The sequence below is a fragment of the Fundulus heteroclitus genome, chromosome 22 (genome assembly GCF_011125445.2).
Source record: "Fundulus heteroclitus isolate FHET01 chromosome 22, MU-UCD_Fhet_4.1, whole genome shotgun sequence".
In the NCBI taxonomy this organism is placed as follows: domain Eukaryota; kingdom Metazoa; phylum Chordata; class Actinopteri; order Cyprinodontiformes; family Fundulidae; genus Fundulus; species Fundulus heteroclitus.
Genome location: NC_046382.1, coordinates 39,246,837 through 39,263,888, shown reverse-complemented (window position 1 = coordinate 39,263,888; position 17,052 = coordinate 39,246,837). Strand labels below are relative to the sequence as shown.

At 39.9% G+C, this 17,052-nt stretch overlaps 1 protein-coding gene across 1 annotated transcript in view; it reads right to left on the bottom strand.

The window, feature by feature from the left end:
- Positions 1 to 17,052, bottom strand: part of LOC105933360 (pro-neuregulin-3, membrane-bound isoform) — a 258,376-nt gene that overhangs the window by 130,939 nt on the left and 110,385 nt on the right. The window contains exon 3 of the mRNA XM_036126084.1: positions 1,523 to 1,596. Coding sequence (XP_035981977.1) covers positions 1,523 to 1,596 — 74 coding nt within the window. The remainder of the gene's footprint in view (positions 1 to 1,522; positions 1,597 to 17,052) is intronic.

The following is a 17,052-nucleotide window of genomic DNA, read 5'->3' as shown; positions in this document are numbered from 1 at the left end:
ACAGCATTGGCTTTCACTTTATAGATCCATAACCACTGCACACTATGCAATCAGGTACTGCCTCCGAACTGGGCTGAGTTGAATGCCATTGTGACTACCAATCATTTACCAAGTATGAAATGTAAAAAAACAAAACAAAACAGAGATTCACACACTTCTGAACAGAATCGGAATGCTTAAACACAGGCTCTTTAAAGCTTATCTATCATGGCGTGTAAAGGTATTCACACCCATTAAACGGTTTGGCATTTTTTCACGTTTATACACAAACTTTAATACATTTCATTGGGATTTTTCTGTCATACACCAACAAAAAGTAGTGAATAACCATGAAGTGGAATAATCATACTTTTATTTATTTATTTTTTTTAAATGGATTAACGCTTACAAATTGTGACAGGCATTTGTTTTCAGCACCCTTTAATCCAATAACCCTAAATAAAATCTAGAGCACCTAATTGCCTTCAGGACTCACCTGATTTTTAAAGGGAACCTAACTGTATGTCATTCATCTCAGTACCAATCCGGCTGGTCTGTGAAGGCCTTGCTAAATAACTCTAGTTAAAAACATTATACTGAAGACCAAGGTTAAAAACATTATACTGAAGACCAAGGAACAGAGCACACAGGTCAAGAATGACATTGGGTGATATTGTGAAATAGTTTAAAGCAGAGTCAAGTTGTAGAACAACATCCCAAGTTGTGGAGATGTCACCTAGCCATGTAAAATCCATTATCTGGGATAGTCAGAGAAGCTTAAAGCAGGACAAAAACTAGTCATAATCATAAATATGGTCTATATTGACAGAAAGCAATAAGTAGCCCTATTAACAGTTTACCACAACAGCAACTGTGGGGGACATCAGTGGTAAGACTTGAAAATGTATGTTGACAAACATTATATTAGACTGATTTTAGCTAATTTTGAATAATTGGATAGACATAAAATTCAGTCCCTATACATGCCAAAGCTGTTAGAGACACACCGACAGACTTCAAGATTTCAAGATTCCTCAAATTTCCGCCTTATATTATTAACCCCAAAGGGGTGAGTAAATATGCATTCCATACTTTCCAGACTTAAATGAGTTGAAAGGGTCTGAACACTGGAGATGCAAATTACGCATTGATGCTATATGCTTTGGAGGAAATCTGAATGTCGACATGTGAGGTGGTAAAAAGAGAAATAACTTCCTGACTTGTTTGCTGCTGAGATGACTCAACGCGTTTTTTAATAAATATGAATTTGCGTAAATGCAAAAAGATTTAACAGTGAAAGCAGTTTGGTTTCAAATGAACAGAACATATTTCTATTTATATCATCTGACTAAGTGCTTCGGTAATAGCTGTCAAGCTGTTGTTGCATGGCAGAAGTGAGAAGTCAGTGGTTGCAGGGGTTTCAAATGTCTCTGCAAAGTTGTGGGTATTTGGATTTTTCTGATTGCCCTATATATATTTTTCTGCTTCTTTATTTAGATGTTTACATGTTTGTGTTGATCCAGATAGAGTAAATAATACTTACTTGGGTCTGAAAGTATGGAATCAGTCTTGGGCAGAAACTGGTCACAGCGGATTCCTTGGTAGCCTTCTCGACACCTGGTGGACAAAAAAAACAAAAAAAAACGCAGAAAAAAATGATTTTTGAGACTAAAACATGTTGAGAACTGAGATATTTTAAAATCTGCAAAAAAAAAACGGCCTCACAGAGTGCTTTCAAACAAACTAGCTGAGGCTTTGTCCGCCTGAAAGGAGGCAAGATGGGAATATGAATGCATTAACAGTCAAGTGGACTTACAGGGCAACAACTTGAACAGTAGGAAGCACATTTTACTTGAAAGCTACCATTTTTCAAAGCAATGCCACAACTGATGCTGCTGCAGAGAAACAGCACCTTATCCCCTCATTAAAATGAGGTTGATGTTGGTCAGTGAAGCCTAATTCAAAACACCATACTCTGCTGTGTTTAGTTGGAAAGAAATCCACTTCATTTCTAATACTTTCTGCAAAGGGAAATTACAAGTTGTGAGAGCTCTTATCCAAGGTTCTTCAAAGATTGATGATGGTTTTATCTGTGAGCAGGAAGGGTCTCCTCTCATGGTCTCTGATGCAGCAGATCTAAAGAAGCTTCTGTCTGAACACAATGCTGTCCTGTTTAGCAAAAGAGAGTGTCAAGTAACATCACGGAAATGTGATGTTATTCTGCCAAGATCTATGAAGCCAAAGGGCAAAGATCTTGGCAGATACCAACAATTTGTTGAATTGTGTTGTGAAGGGGATGTCCGTTATGGTTTTCATTTTATGCTGCAAGCTTTTTGCACAATCAGCTCCATAGGCTCATGAGCAGTCCCCTTAACACAGCCAGTCTTTTAAGTGAAGCTTGTTTACCTTTTGCAAGTCACTGGCTCAGATTCTGCTACCCCAAGATATTACAGTAGAGGACATTTAACCTAATTAAAACAATTATAGAAGACCTGTGAAATCTTTCTGCAAACACTGAAGGACCTACGTGTCTTCAAGAAATTCAGTTGGACTCATTTCTGTATCTGCTGAAATGCATAACAATCTAATTTGTATTGTGTCCTGTCTGGCAGTGTAGCATTGAGAATTGTTGTCTTAATGCCAAAGAGAGCTCAACAAATTTTACTTTCACAGTGGAGAATTACTGCCTTCCCCATAGAGCTCCGCTTGATTTATATATGCAAAAAGCTTTATTAGATTTTTATTCTGGGACTATTTCATGTTCAATGGACACAAAAACGGGAAGGTGGAAGAGAAAAAAAGAAGAGAAAAAGATGAGACAAAATCCTATAAGGGAGAAAAGGTGACTAAAATAGCAGAGAGGAAAAGGAGAGAACAAGATAATATCCTCAGAGTCTGCTTCTACACTTGTAAAGAGAGCCATGGGCCAAGAGACCCAAGGCCCAGGGGCACCCTGCCCCCTGGCGGGGCACCCTGCCCCCTGGCGGGGCCCCAACAGAGTCACAGAGTCCAGACCCTGTGAAGAAGCCACCAGGAGTGAGTCCAGCCCTGGACACAGAGGACCACCAATGCATCAGTGGGTCAAGGTGGCAGCCAACGGAGGAGAGCAGGACTGGTTGGACTCCACACTTAGTGGAGACCTAAGATGTTCAGGAGAGGGGGTAGTCCAAAACCCAACCTGACAAAAAGACAAACACAAAACCACGTACACAGTCACATTCACATGTTTCCACCCTAGTGCCCCCACATACATACACTTTTACCCACAAAAAAACAAAAACAAACCATCAAACCACATAGTCACAACCCGACCTACCCAGTCCATACTCTGGCCAAAACCCTCCACCCCAATCCCAGCCCAGACGTCCTATGGGCCCATCCATCATGATGGGGCCAACATGAACTGAACGGGTCAGCCAACAAGTACCCACCCTAAAGACCCTACTTTTCATACTTAGGTCTTATCCCCATATCCTGGGGGAGAGCAGAGGTGCTAGCCCCAGCTAACCCCCAAGACCCAACACCCATCCCCAGCCCAGACCCCGGCTAGGTGGCCCACTCCTCCCTCAGGCCCCAAACTCCAGATGGCAATCGGAGAACAGGGGCGTGAGAAAGACTCTGAGCCTGCCTCCGCCTGCTCAGATGTTGTGTTGTTGCATGTTGTTCTCAAGTGCATTTAAAACTGGGAGGGCCAAGAGGGGGGCACCCCCCCTTGTTAATATAGTCTTGTTAATATTGAAGATGAGATGAATATCCCAAACGATGTCATAAAGCGGTGCATCAGTACTCTTATCCTCTTATCCAGCTCAGATGCACCCACCATCTGCAGAATCAACCGACTATTTCTTGTACTGGAAGTCAGAGGTTTACAGAGTGAAAAGCAATCGTTAGAGAACAGCCCCCTGTGGTGCTCCTGTCATAGGCATTACCTGGCCAGACACACAACGCCAGAGTTGCAAAATCTGTGGTCTCCCAGGTATGCTCAATCTGCAAGAGATTCACATTAACCCCTTTAAATATACGTTAATCAATAAGGACACATTCCAAGGACTGCTAACAGTCTTCAGAGTGAATTTGAGAGGAACATTAGGAAGCAAGGAATAACCATTAAGCGAGTTCTGAAATGTATTCAGTCTGCCCTTCACAAAATGTCCTTTTAAAAGTGTGTTTTTTAATAAATGTCAGCTTAATAGATATATCCTAATCAACATATAGAAGCATGTGCATTACAGAGCACTGAAACACAGCAAAGGTTGAGACGCTGTGCAGTGGGAAGCCTCAGTTTGTTTGCATATTTGGTCCTTGCCTCTGGCTGTTTGAACCTTTGCTTTACTCTCTCCCTGGTGAGGAAGTCTTACATGTGGAAATGGATTTAATATGCAGGTGGCTCTGTTTTGTCTCAAATCTTTCTTCTGTCCAAAAAAGCATGGCCTTGTTTAACAGACACTTTTAGATTTAGTCTTAAAGCATTACAACTATACACATTTACATTTTATTTTGCAGCAAATAGCTGAGAGAATATTTAGGTCTAGCTTAACAAAATCTTAAGCATTGCTAGGATTTTTTTTTTTTTTAATCGCTTAGTGTTAAAAATAAGAATGCATGTTCTGAGTTTGTCAAAAGGAATGTGGACATCTCCGGACATGTATGGAGAAAGTTACTCTGGTCAGATGAGAATAAAATTGAACCTGTTGTCCATCAAGGAAAATTCTTTGTCTGAAGCCAACCCAACGCATACCATCACCCCAAGAACACCATGCCCACAGTGAAACATGGGGGTGGCAGCATCATGCTGTAGGGATGTTTTTCAATTGGGGAGAGATGGATGGTTCTGAATACAGGGATATTTTAGAGTAAAATCTATCAGTCTGCCTGTGATCTGAGACTGGGATGGAGGTTCATCTTCCAGCAAGACAGTGACTCAAAGGGGAGGGAACATATACTATGCAGACGACACACAGCTTTACATCACCATGTCACCAGGTGACTATGGACCAGTTCAGGCACTGAGTAAATGCCTAGAAGAAATCAATGCGTGGATGTGCCAAAATTTTCTTCAATTGAACAAATACAAAACTGAAGTAATAATCTTTGGACAAATAGAGGAGAGATCAAAAGTTAGCGTACAGCTTCAGCTGCTTCAGCTAGGAACCACTGATCAGGCCCGAAATATGGGTGTAGTGATGGACTCAGACCTGAACCTCCAAAAGACAATTACAAGGTATAATTGTATATAAATAAATTTGCCTTGCCTTGCCTTACACTCAAATGAATGGCCTAGTCAAAGTCCAGACCTCAATCTAATTCCTTGAGGAGTTGGCAAAAATCCCAGTGGCAAGATCTGGTGAGCTCATAGAGGTAGGTCCAAAGCCACTTGAAGCTGAAATTGCTGCAAAAGGTGGCTGTATAAAGTACTTACTGAATTTTATTCTTTTTGTTGATGGGGTGGTAACTATGGACACTTAAACAATCCATCTTAATCTCAGGTTGTGAGCAAACAAAGCATTGCTTTTGTGATCCAGTTTTTAATCAAATCAACTCCAGCTGGTGAGGAAATATGGACACAGATGTTTGTTCTACCGTTGTGTTCAGAGGCCATCGCCCCACGTGGAACAGAAAGGAAGAATATTTAGAGAGGCATAAACTGATTAAATGGCTGTCACATTAAATCTGAGCCGAAACAATAGCAGTAGGTACTCATCTCATGGCACTTTGCGACGCCATAGGGCCAATCAATCCCAAAACTGTTTCAGAAAAGGATCTGGACCCCTGTGAGATGAGGGGTGATACAATAAAACTGCAAAGGTTATTGTTTAATTCAAGCGTTTAGAATGCAGCTTCAATTATAACATTCAATCACCCGCAAAAGTACTTTATCATGTGAGGTTGGCAGGGTGAAGAGCAGGTGAGCGATGATAAACAAGAAGTAATGAGGTGAGTCAAAGACAATACAAAGGTGACTGAAGGCTTGAGTCAAAGAGAGAAATCCTGTAGAGTCTCTATGACATGGCCTTATTTGTAAAAACTCAGGGGGGCCGTGTGTGTGTGTGTGTGTGTGTGTGTGTGTGTGTGTGTGTGTGTGTGTCAGGGAGTAAAAACACTTTCTGTTTTTTCTTAAATTAGACTAAAATGTTCCTGTGTTAGGTAAATTAGGATTAGCAACAATTTAAGCAAAGTGTTATCAGACAAATGGCATAGTAATATAAGAGATTAAAAAAATCTTACACACATTCTAAAAATGAGAAATTACACTGCGCTTACTAACCTTTGTTCAAAATTTAATGCTGCATTCCTAGCTTTGTGAGTTTCTGATGCTGCTTTAGAACGTGGATGACCTGCTGCAATCGATGGACGCATGAAATCTGCTCTTTGCCAGAAAATCTTGAAAGACAATTTCCCGCCATCAGTTTGTGGCGTTAAGCTCAGTAGTGTTGGGGTTACGCAGCAGGACAATGAGCTGAAGCATAGGAACAAGTCCACCTCTCAGTCGCTAAGAGAAACAGAATCTAGGGTTTGAAGTTGGGGGTTGGTGACAATCTAGGACAGGGTGCTAGCATCTGAAACTGGCCATTTATGCTTGAAAGCCCTCCAATGACTGTTTAAAGGACTCTGCGAGGATGACTGAGAAAACTCCTTTACAGCGATTTAAAACAGCCATTGGGAGTTATCACAAATGGTGGCTATAACAGTCATTAGGTTTAGAGGGCAATTACTATTCACACAGGGCCATGTTGATTTGCATGACTTTTGTCCCCTTATTTATTCATTTATTTGATCAACGAAAACATTAAGCTTGAAAAATGAAAACGAATATCAGAAGAAGTCTGGTATAATCTGATGAGGGGGGACATATTTGTTTCTATGGAACTGTACAGTTGAAACCCTTGATAAATATCATGCAAAGAGAAAAAAGAGAATATTGGGAGAGAGGTTTCCATGGAGTTGCAAGCAGCAGAACCACTCTGATGCCTGTCCTGCACACTTGCAGAGGGTTAGGGTTTGGAAACTTAAAGAGTGGAGAAACTTGTCATTTCAGGTTCCAGAACAAGTCACCTGAATACTGCTCTTCACTGCGACTGCCAAGTTATTCACCACCAACTTCGTGCTCCTAGTGGATTGAGACTCTCCATTTTAGATGTCAAGACAAGGCTCCTGTCTTCCATGTTTTCTGTTGAAGCCGGGCTGTCATTTCATAGCCATCAGGTAACACGGAGTGGTAGCTGACATTACTTTCCTAAAGGCACCAGCCAACATTAAATTCACAAGAGAACGAGTCAGATTTCAAGAAGAATGCTAAACACCCACTAAGGCGTCCCAAGGGTATAAACTGAATGCTTTCCTTACTGCATAAAAGGCTTTTCTTTGTCACATCCATCAGGGCCACGTCACCTGGCTGACAGATAGTAATGATATCCACCACGCTTCTGAAAAGGCCTAAAAAAATCCCACCATTTGTCAGGATGTCTGCATGCCCTCTTCTGAACCAAGTCTGTTGATCTCAGCTCTTGGAGGCTCAATGTGTGTTGCAAAAGACAGGTTCTGCTGGAGCAGGGAACCAAATAAAAACAAAGTTGTCTTGATTTGTGGACACAGAATTATACTGAATAATTTAAAGTGGTATGTATATAATTGTCTGCACCCACCTCTGTGCTGTTTTATGATTGACGGACATGACAGAGGTGAATAATGTGTAAAAGGTGTTCAGGCTACCGATTCCCTCTTATCATTTTCTTGTCAAAAATAAGTCTATGGGCATTGTCTAAAGAAGTATTAGCTTAATTAATTTGTTCTTTGCATAAAGGTTTCTAAATGACTTTTTTTTTTAAAACACAGAGACATCTATTGACCAAGATTAGCAAAAATAATTAAATGGTAGCATGTCCAGGGATTAGATTTGCAAGCTCTGTGTTAGAAGCCTTACAATGTGTCTTCTAGAGACGGCTGTACTTTTTCTATAATAGGTAGTCTCTCCCGCTTTAGTTCTAAGTGAATAGAAAGACAAAGCATGCGCAAGAACATGCACACTCCAAACAACATAGCTGGGATTCAAAGCCAGGACCGTCTTCCTTTGAGTCAACAGTGCCAACAACAGCTTCCCCGTGCAGCTCAACACACATTAAAACTACAATATTTCAACTAAAATGAGAGTGAAGAAGCAAAACATGGTGGTGGGAGCATCATGCTGAGGGGACCAGTTAGATTCTGGAAAACAGACTAGTGGCCAGCAGTTCACATTCCAGCAGGACAGCGATACTAAATATACAACTAATGCTAGAATGGAATTGTTTAGATCAAAGCATATCACTGTCTTGGAATGGCCTAGTCAAAGTCCAGACTCAAAATTACAAAGGTATCTATAGCAAGATATGTAAAGTGATGTTGAAAGATGCTCCCAATCCAATCAGAATAAGTTTAAGCTGTTTTCTAAAGAAGAATGGGCAAAACGTGCGATTTCTGGATGTGCAAAGACTGGGACTCAAGTACAGAGGCAGCAAAATACATAACTCACTATCATGCATAATTGCCTTGTTGTGCGCCCATAAAACACCACGATTCTGGTATTATCATGTCTGACACTGTTTAATTTAAGAACAAACTTTTCTCTTTCTGTTTTTTTTCCCACATACATCACAAATATAGTGGAAATGAACAGATGAAAAAAGCAATGCGAGTTCTCAAAGTTCAGAGACAGAAACCTGATAATAGGTGAGAGACTGTTGAAGGGTATGAAAGAGTTGCAGAGTCTCTAATTAGCACCACAGTCATTAATTAAATACGAACAGAATTAGAACGCCCAGGGAGAAACGTGTTTGAGCATAGGTTAAATGTGAATCTTCCTCAAACATACAGAGTGGAGGCTAAATATAGGCATGCTGCACACACCCGTTTGCCTCCAAGTGGATCTGCTCATGATACAAAGCTCATCAACAGCATTTCTTTTTTTTTTTTACAATTTCTAAACTATTCATAAGAAATCTAAAGATAAATGAACCCTGCTGTTTCTTAGCAACAAACAGCTCCAATACGTAGGCTTGAAATATTTTCTTAATAGGTATAGAATGATTAAAAGCAGAGAATAAGGCTGTTTCTAACATACATGCAGCGTAAGGAACACAGCTAAATGGTCATCAGCAATGATTCCATGGTTTGTTCTGTTCTGTTATGTTGAGCTGTTTCACATCAGAACATCCATGTCCTTGGTCAGCATAGACAAAGTAGGTTATTTACCCAAATCTATGTATTTTAGTCAGACATGCGTGCTTGATTATCAGGACTTGACAAAAGTCATAAAATCCCTGTTAATTATTTGTAAAACACATTCCTGCCAACAGAACAGCCCTTATTCTTCTCCAATAACATAAGATCCTCTCTGCACAATCTCCCTAGATCGTCCAAAGACCTCAAACCTTCTGTAGGATTAAGGTTAAGTTAAGGGAGGTCCACAGCATCACAGGTCCTATACCACATAAACTCCACATTTAGGTATATTATGCTAGGACAAAACTTTTTTTCTCCTGGTATTACTCCCACAAACTGGTCGTCATGTAGATAATGTCCAATGGTTGTCATGGAGAGGCGGTGACCCAAAGATTTCACTCTTTGCTGCAGTTCATTACCAGACAGCTTTGGTATTTTTTTCTTCATCCTGCTCATGGGTCATCGCCCAGATTATTCATCAGTGTCTGCAAGAAATGGTCCCCCTGTGTCAAGTCCTATTTGTACCCCATGATAACAAAAAGATGGGGCTTACTGGCAGAATGTTCCTGTAAACTCCAATCAGTTAAAAAAGAAAAATATAAATGAAAAGAATCGTGTACGTTTTTATTGTTAGGGCTGTCAATAATATGTTCACAGTAAAATACAGTAATGTTCTTCTTAAACCATTTTCCCCTCTGAATGCACTCAAAGTACATGTTGGATTGTTTTAAATGTTCCAGTGTGAGAATAGGCTGATGCAATGAAAGATTTCTATATTTTAAGGCTTTTTTACATTATTATTTGGCTAAATTCTTCATTGCTTTTGCTTACAAATGATGCATGCATCGGTGGGACACTGCACATTTTACGGTCAGAATTTGGATTTTCTCAATATCCAAATTATATATGAAGAAAGTTTGGAAAAGAAGTGAAGCATTCAGCAGCAGAAGGCCTTCACTGTTAGACAGGTTCATTGTGGTGCCCCAAAACAGATGAAGATAAATGGATGAGACGCCTCACTCTTAGCCTTGGGTCTTGTTGTGTCACCTCTCAGTCACCTGGACCTGTGGTTTTGAACATCCTTCCACAGCTCAGTGGACGGAAAATCTATGCACAACAGTTGTTCGACCCGGCTTCAAGGTTATCTCTCCAGGGAGGGATCAGCTGTTTTCATCACCACACAAGTGTTGGAGGTTCAGCGGGTCCTTTCTGTGAAATTCTGAGCACAGTCCTAAACGGTATGAGAAACTATCTGAAGGATTAGATAATCTTTTAGTAAATAAAGCTGAAGTAACCAAATTTTAAACGAGTAGTTGGAATTTTATTTTTTTTCGTAGACACAATTGGGCCCAGTTCTTGGTTGGTGTGCCTCAGCTTGTCAGAGGTGCGTCACTGTATCTGTTTCTCTTGTTTTCCACGCCATCTCTTTACCTCTCTGTGGCACGCTCCATTTCATTGACTCAGCTCTCAGAGACACACACGTCTACATTTGATAGCGGTAAGGAGAAATAGATCCAGCTATTTTTCAAAATGGGGTTTGTTTTATTTTTCAGAGAGTTTAATAATATACCAAATGAGAATATCTCTGTCTGGAACATGTTTTCGATGTCTGAGACCTGCACTGAGATACTCTTGGGAGAGAAAAGATTGTTACATTTGACAAGTATTCACAAACCTTTACGTAAATATCACAAAACGTTTGAAACATATATCATAGGATCTCCATACTGATTGCATTTTGGATGATCTCAAGAGTACAGTCTGTGGATTTAAAATATGATTGGGTTCAATTAAACATCACCTGAAGGTATTTTTCACTGTTATTTGGCAGAATCATGAAGCGTTTCAATCTGTGCAAGAATAACTAGGTTCCAGGTCAGTTTTTTGTACATATTTACATTATTAACACATATTTGCCAGAGATGGCTGGTACAGTACTGTGAATGAAGCTGGAGGGCTATCCAGAAAGCCAAAATGTGATGCCATCGGCTGCTCACCAAGAGTCACTGTGTTGCTAATTTGGACATGTTGCTGCTTAAAACCTTGTCTCTGCTTTGGTTTAAAATCTGCATTATGTTGCAATATAAGTTTATACATTCTGTGTATAACATGCGTTCATTGGTACTGCTAGTCGCCACCTCTAGATGAAGTCAAAAAGCCTCTAGTTGGAGAGAATATTAGGTCAGGCAACAAAAGTTAACAAATGTGGCTGTTTTCATTTCGACTGTCACAAAAGAACCACATGCATGCTCTACTACAGTGTTGGTGTTTCTAATAAAAGGTTAGTCCATCCAGAAAGACAGACCCATGTCAAATGAAGACAGATTTCTGAGATGTCCACCTCTGTAACCTGATTTTTTAGTGCTCAGCCTGTTGTGGCATTATATAGAAGACATTTTTCACAGCAACTAAATCCACTCACAGACAGTAGGAATGTGATACAAATAAAGCAATGAGCCAAGCAGCTGTGTCATAGATCAAAAGTAACAGTAGGGCTTCACATAACTGCCTCTCTCTCCTTAGCTTGGTGGTCATTTGGGCCAGTTTAATACAGTCCAACTCCACAGCAGTTTGGCTCTCAATAGTCTATTAAAGGAATATATGCCACAGTGCAGTGGTCAGACTCTGACAGGTTAGTTCAGTGTTCTTCACACTGGGCCATTTTCTCAGCAGAGATTTCACTTTAGAACAAGTGACCAAAAAAAGAAAAAATCAAAAGAAATGGTTATACAAAAGTGTTTGACTGGAGTTGTACTACAAATGTGGGGATAAATCAGTCTCCTCAGTACAGATGTCTTTTAAAAAATAACTCAAAATTATTTTTGACTTAAAATTTGTTTGTAATTTTCATTTAGTACCAACTTCATCTACAAAGGACACACATTTGTAATTCAGTTAAATTTTTTTTTTTTCTAAGGTTGGGTACTTCTTAACGTAACTAGAGACCTGTTTAACACTGTTACATCTGTAGTACCCCACCTGGAAATGGAGGTTTTAGCTGTGTAAAGATGCATTAATAGTAGGGTATGTTGCCATATATCCAGCTCACAAGACCAGATGGTACCAAATATTGTCTACTAAGCCAAAGCAGTACAAACAAGATCCATACCAGAGTTATGCTCCTCCTTATTTAATGTTGCTACTACAAGCAATATGGAAAAAGGACACATATCTGATTAACTACAGTTTAATTATTATTTTTTTTATTTTATTTACTTTTATCTAGACAAGTGATCTCATTGATACTAGCAATATCATTTACAAGAGAAACTTGTAATATGAACGCCAGACATCAGTTACATAAAACACCAAAATAATAATAATAAAAAAAAGATTCATTTGGAATTTTAAACAAAACTTGAAAACAAAAACAAGATTCAAATGATGAACTTTCCATCATTTGACTTCTTTAACTATTAGATATGTTCCAGAACTATTCGTGTTGTTGCTTTAATTCAAGACAAACGGTCAAAAGTATGTAGAAATTAACATGGCTGCAACTGTTACTACATTTTATATCTGTGCCGCCATATTGGGGACTGCTGCGGCGGGCTCGTACCTTCCCAATTGGAATTCCAACAAACATTGTTCCTATTGTATGTGTAACCAAGTATTCAGAAAAGCTAACACCCAACCACAAATGGAACCGAGTACCGACTGTTAAGTAGAGCAATTCTGCCATAGTCGGCAGCAAGCAAAAAGGAAGAGCTCTAGCGCCATATTCAGCTCGCAAAACATGCTTCCCCTGTTTTTTTGTTTTCTTTTACAAACAGATAAATAAATGTTTACGTTTTTACAGAATCTCTTATTCAAGTAAAATAATCTAGTTAAGTTCTAATCAGTCGAAATATTTCTAACTAACACCGTCCAGAGTCTTTCAAACTGCAAAATAGCTCTTTAGTGTCAACAGGAAGCGGTGAAGCAGATGCTGACTTCAGCATTACTAGTGGCTAACGGTTAGCTAGTCACAGTATTCTCACAGTGTTTACAAATTGTCTGTATCTCATGAGTAGCAAAAGAATGGCCACAATTTCAATGTGGTTGGCATTTCCTCAACATCAAGCAGTCATTAGTGGTCGACAATGTTAACGAACCGTGGCAAGTGAAGAGATACTTCCATTCTTCAAAATAAGATACAGCAGATTGTCAAGTTTAAAGTATATACCTCCTTATCCGGAGCTCGAAATATTAGCTTATTCTTACATTTTCTGACAAACTATTGTGGTGTTTTCTATAGCGAGATCTTGTGGCATGAGATTTAATACAGCAATTACAATATGTATTCCTTGTCTAGCCACTAGGAACGTTTTTCGAATGGATGTCAATCATTTAAAACCTTAAGACAGTATGAAACAAAAGAATTGATCAAATGATTTCTTCACATACTAAGATTGGTTGAGTTCTAGAAATATTTATACGTATGACAGACAAAAGCAGATGTAAATATTATTTGAGAAGATTTAAAAGCAGCCAAAGCAGTGGCATTGTTTGATGTATCCAATGGAATTCAATATGTCTACTGGGCTTTAATAGCAACTTTCTGCTTGGTTTGTTTAATCAGACCTGCAGAAAGCCAAATACAATTGGCAGTCCACACTTCAGAGGGAGCCTGAGATGATTACTTTTCAACTTTAATGACATTACGTATCACCAACCCGTATGCGTTTCCATTTATTCCTTCCTTTTTAGATGGAACATAAAAAAGAAATGGAAATCCAGCTTTGCAGGGTATCAGGGGACGTTTCTTCTCTCATTTGCCAGACATTGTGATTGAAATGCATCTGGGCTGCCGTGTCTCAGCCAGGCAGGTTATGAGAATCAGGCAGGGTGAGATGCTGTGTATGGTTTGTAGGGTTGTCCCAGTGTATGCAGTGCTGTGTAAAAGTTTAAAAATGTCAATTAATTCTTTATACTATGCTTTTGAGAAGACAAACGTTCTTGTAATGTTTTACAGTGGTTTGGATCAATAGTTCTCCAACCTTTCTCGCTTTCTTTTAAGGAGTTTTATAAAAAAAAAGAAAAAAAATGCTTCATCCTGGTTTGTTTTATTTTGTAAACCTGGCCCTTTGTTAAATATGGACTGTTACAGTGCTGGACTGATTTAACATCAAATGGTTGGTCTATGGGTTTGAACCAGCACACATTTTTCAGACCCAAAATGGGTTAAATCATGTACACCTGGGGTCAGTTTAGTGTGGCTAGTTAACCAGATATAACCTTCCCTGCAAGCTGAATTCCAGTGATATTTGTGCATTTACAAACACACGAGAATCCATATTGTACCGCTCCCGCTTCAACCGTTTGTGACCAAACCAAAAATGGTTCGGGCCAATCATGTTGCAGTATTATGGCTTAAGGCGGGACATACCAGCTGTGGTGAAAGCAAGAGCTGCTGAGCCCACAGGTAAACCAACACAAACATGACAGCGCAGGAGGACGCACACGTAGCTGCTGCTATCACATCTGTTATGTCAGAATCCACAATTTCATCTTTGAAAGAAGAAATGCAAGAATTGCCTTGACCTGCATAGCTTGTTGTTTCATTTTATACCGTGATTGGCTAAAAACAACCCTTGGTAGGCGGGCACTAGTTGTCGCTTCTCCCAGTCAGCTCGGACAGTTCTGCTGAATATCTCTCCTTTCCCCAAATGGATTCAATGGGAGCAGGTCCAGATTGATAATGTGCAGAACAGTGCTACACGTTATCAATCTGGCTGGCCAGGTTAAACCAGATAGGCGTGTTTTTGCAAGTATAGGGGAAGCTGGAGCACCTGGAGACAACATCCAAACTACACAGAACGGCCGTTACTTTGATGCAAACCAAGGCCCTTCTTGCTGCTAGGCAACCGACAGCCTGCATTGAATATTTTGAACAGAGGCAAAGATAATAAGCTCATAAGGTCCAAAAAGCCTGTTGTTGACATTGTACCCAAATTCATACTTAATATAAAACAACTCATAAAATATAGCCTGTCTCCTTTAACTTTATGACCAATTATTTGAACAAAGCACTAGCTTATATACATGCACGTAAGATGGGCCGCTGTGCAGCGATCTTTACAGAAACATGGCTGGTTGTGAGATTCCTGATGCATCGGTGCAGCTAGCCAACCGCTCTTTGTTCAGAGCAGATTGAAGGGCTACTGCAGAGAGAAGAAAGGGAAGAAGCCTGATGATGTACATTCACAACGCCTGGTGCACAGCTGTCAAGACGATCGGCACCTTCTGCTCTCCTGACCTGGAATATCTAGCAGTTAGAGTTTAGCTCTGTTATCATCATAGCAGTATACCTCCAGCCGAAAGCTAAAGCTAAGCTAGCCCTTGAGGAGCTATACAGCTTTATCACCAGTCAAATGAACAGTAATCCAGAGGCCGCTTTGATCATTGCTGGAGACTGTAATCATATTGGACTCAAAGCTATGCTCCCCATGTTCCATAAATTCATTAAGTTCCCGAACAGAGGCAGTAATATATTAGATGAAGTTTACTGCAATCTCCCAGGAGCATATAAAGCTGTTGCAGCTCCTCCCTTCGCTTCATCAGACCACATAACGGTGGATCTGATCCCTGCCTACAAGCCACTGATCTCCAGAACCACACCTGTGATCAAAATCATTCAGGTTTGGACTGAGGAGTCCACATCCCAGTCTGTGTTTTTGGTTAAAGAGGAGGCTGACTTAGAAAGTTACACATTATCTGTACTGTCTAATATTCACTTCTGCACTGACACTGTCCGTCCCACAAAGACAATCATTGTTTCCTAACCATAAACCATGGGTGGACAGCTTGGTGTGGTCCCTGCTGAAGGCCCAGAATGCACCGTACAGATCTGGAGACTGACTGGACTACAGCAGGGCTAGAATCAAACTTAAAATGGCTTCCAAAAGGGAAAACACGGGTACAAGCAGTGGATCAAAAACCACTTTAAAGACCCTTCTATAACCACATCATTTTTCACATTGGAAGGGACAGGGTCCAGTCTCCGATGGCCTTGAACTGGATAGAAAATTGTTGGACGGATTTTAGTATGCAGCCATTATGAACTCCATCTTTTTTAGACGAAATATTTCCAAACAGTTGAATTTGCTTTGTTGTGAGGAACAAATGTGGTTGTCCTTTTTTGTTTCAGCTGACTGACCAGCAGTGTGCTGCAACAGGTGAGGTAAGGACTGTAGCTCAGTGTTACGCTATGCTTCATGAACCTGAAGGAAATTCTGGTATCTGGCATCTTTTTAAAAGGATTTTGAAGGGAGAGGGACTGCTAGTTGGCTTTGAAAAAGTCATTTTTTTAAAGCAGTTTTTCTTCTGTTTTGACGGTAACACTTCTATACCCTCTTAGCCACAGTCAAACACATAGCTTCTTCTCAAACTATTTCACCACAGCTAAATGGCATGACCAAACACTGACCTTGGAATTCACCAGAGCAACCTTTTCCTTATGCTTTTTCGCTGATCTAAATACTAACCAAATAGGAAGCAACACTTCAGCTCTTCTGCTCAGGTATGTCAAAGTTCAACAAAAATAGCTTCACCAAAAAGAGATTTTATTATGCCATCCCATTGAAGACATCCTTCTTGTCTGATGTTGATCATGATAGGAACTAGAAATTCCTTTAATGCAGAGATAATGTCCTAATAAAAACTCTGATCTCTTATTCATGCTCCCCTTATCCCTCCATATCTTTGATTTTTTTTTTTTGTCCTTATAAATATTAACACCTGATTACTTGGGCTACTTATCTCTATGCAAAGCAATTCCTTCTAGGTCACTTTGATGAAATATCAGATGGTTCTCTATCTTCTAACAGACTTATGGAATTTCTATCTATTATATCCAGATGTTAAAGAACGTTTTGCCGTTCTTAAATCACCCAC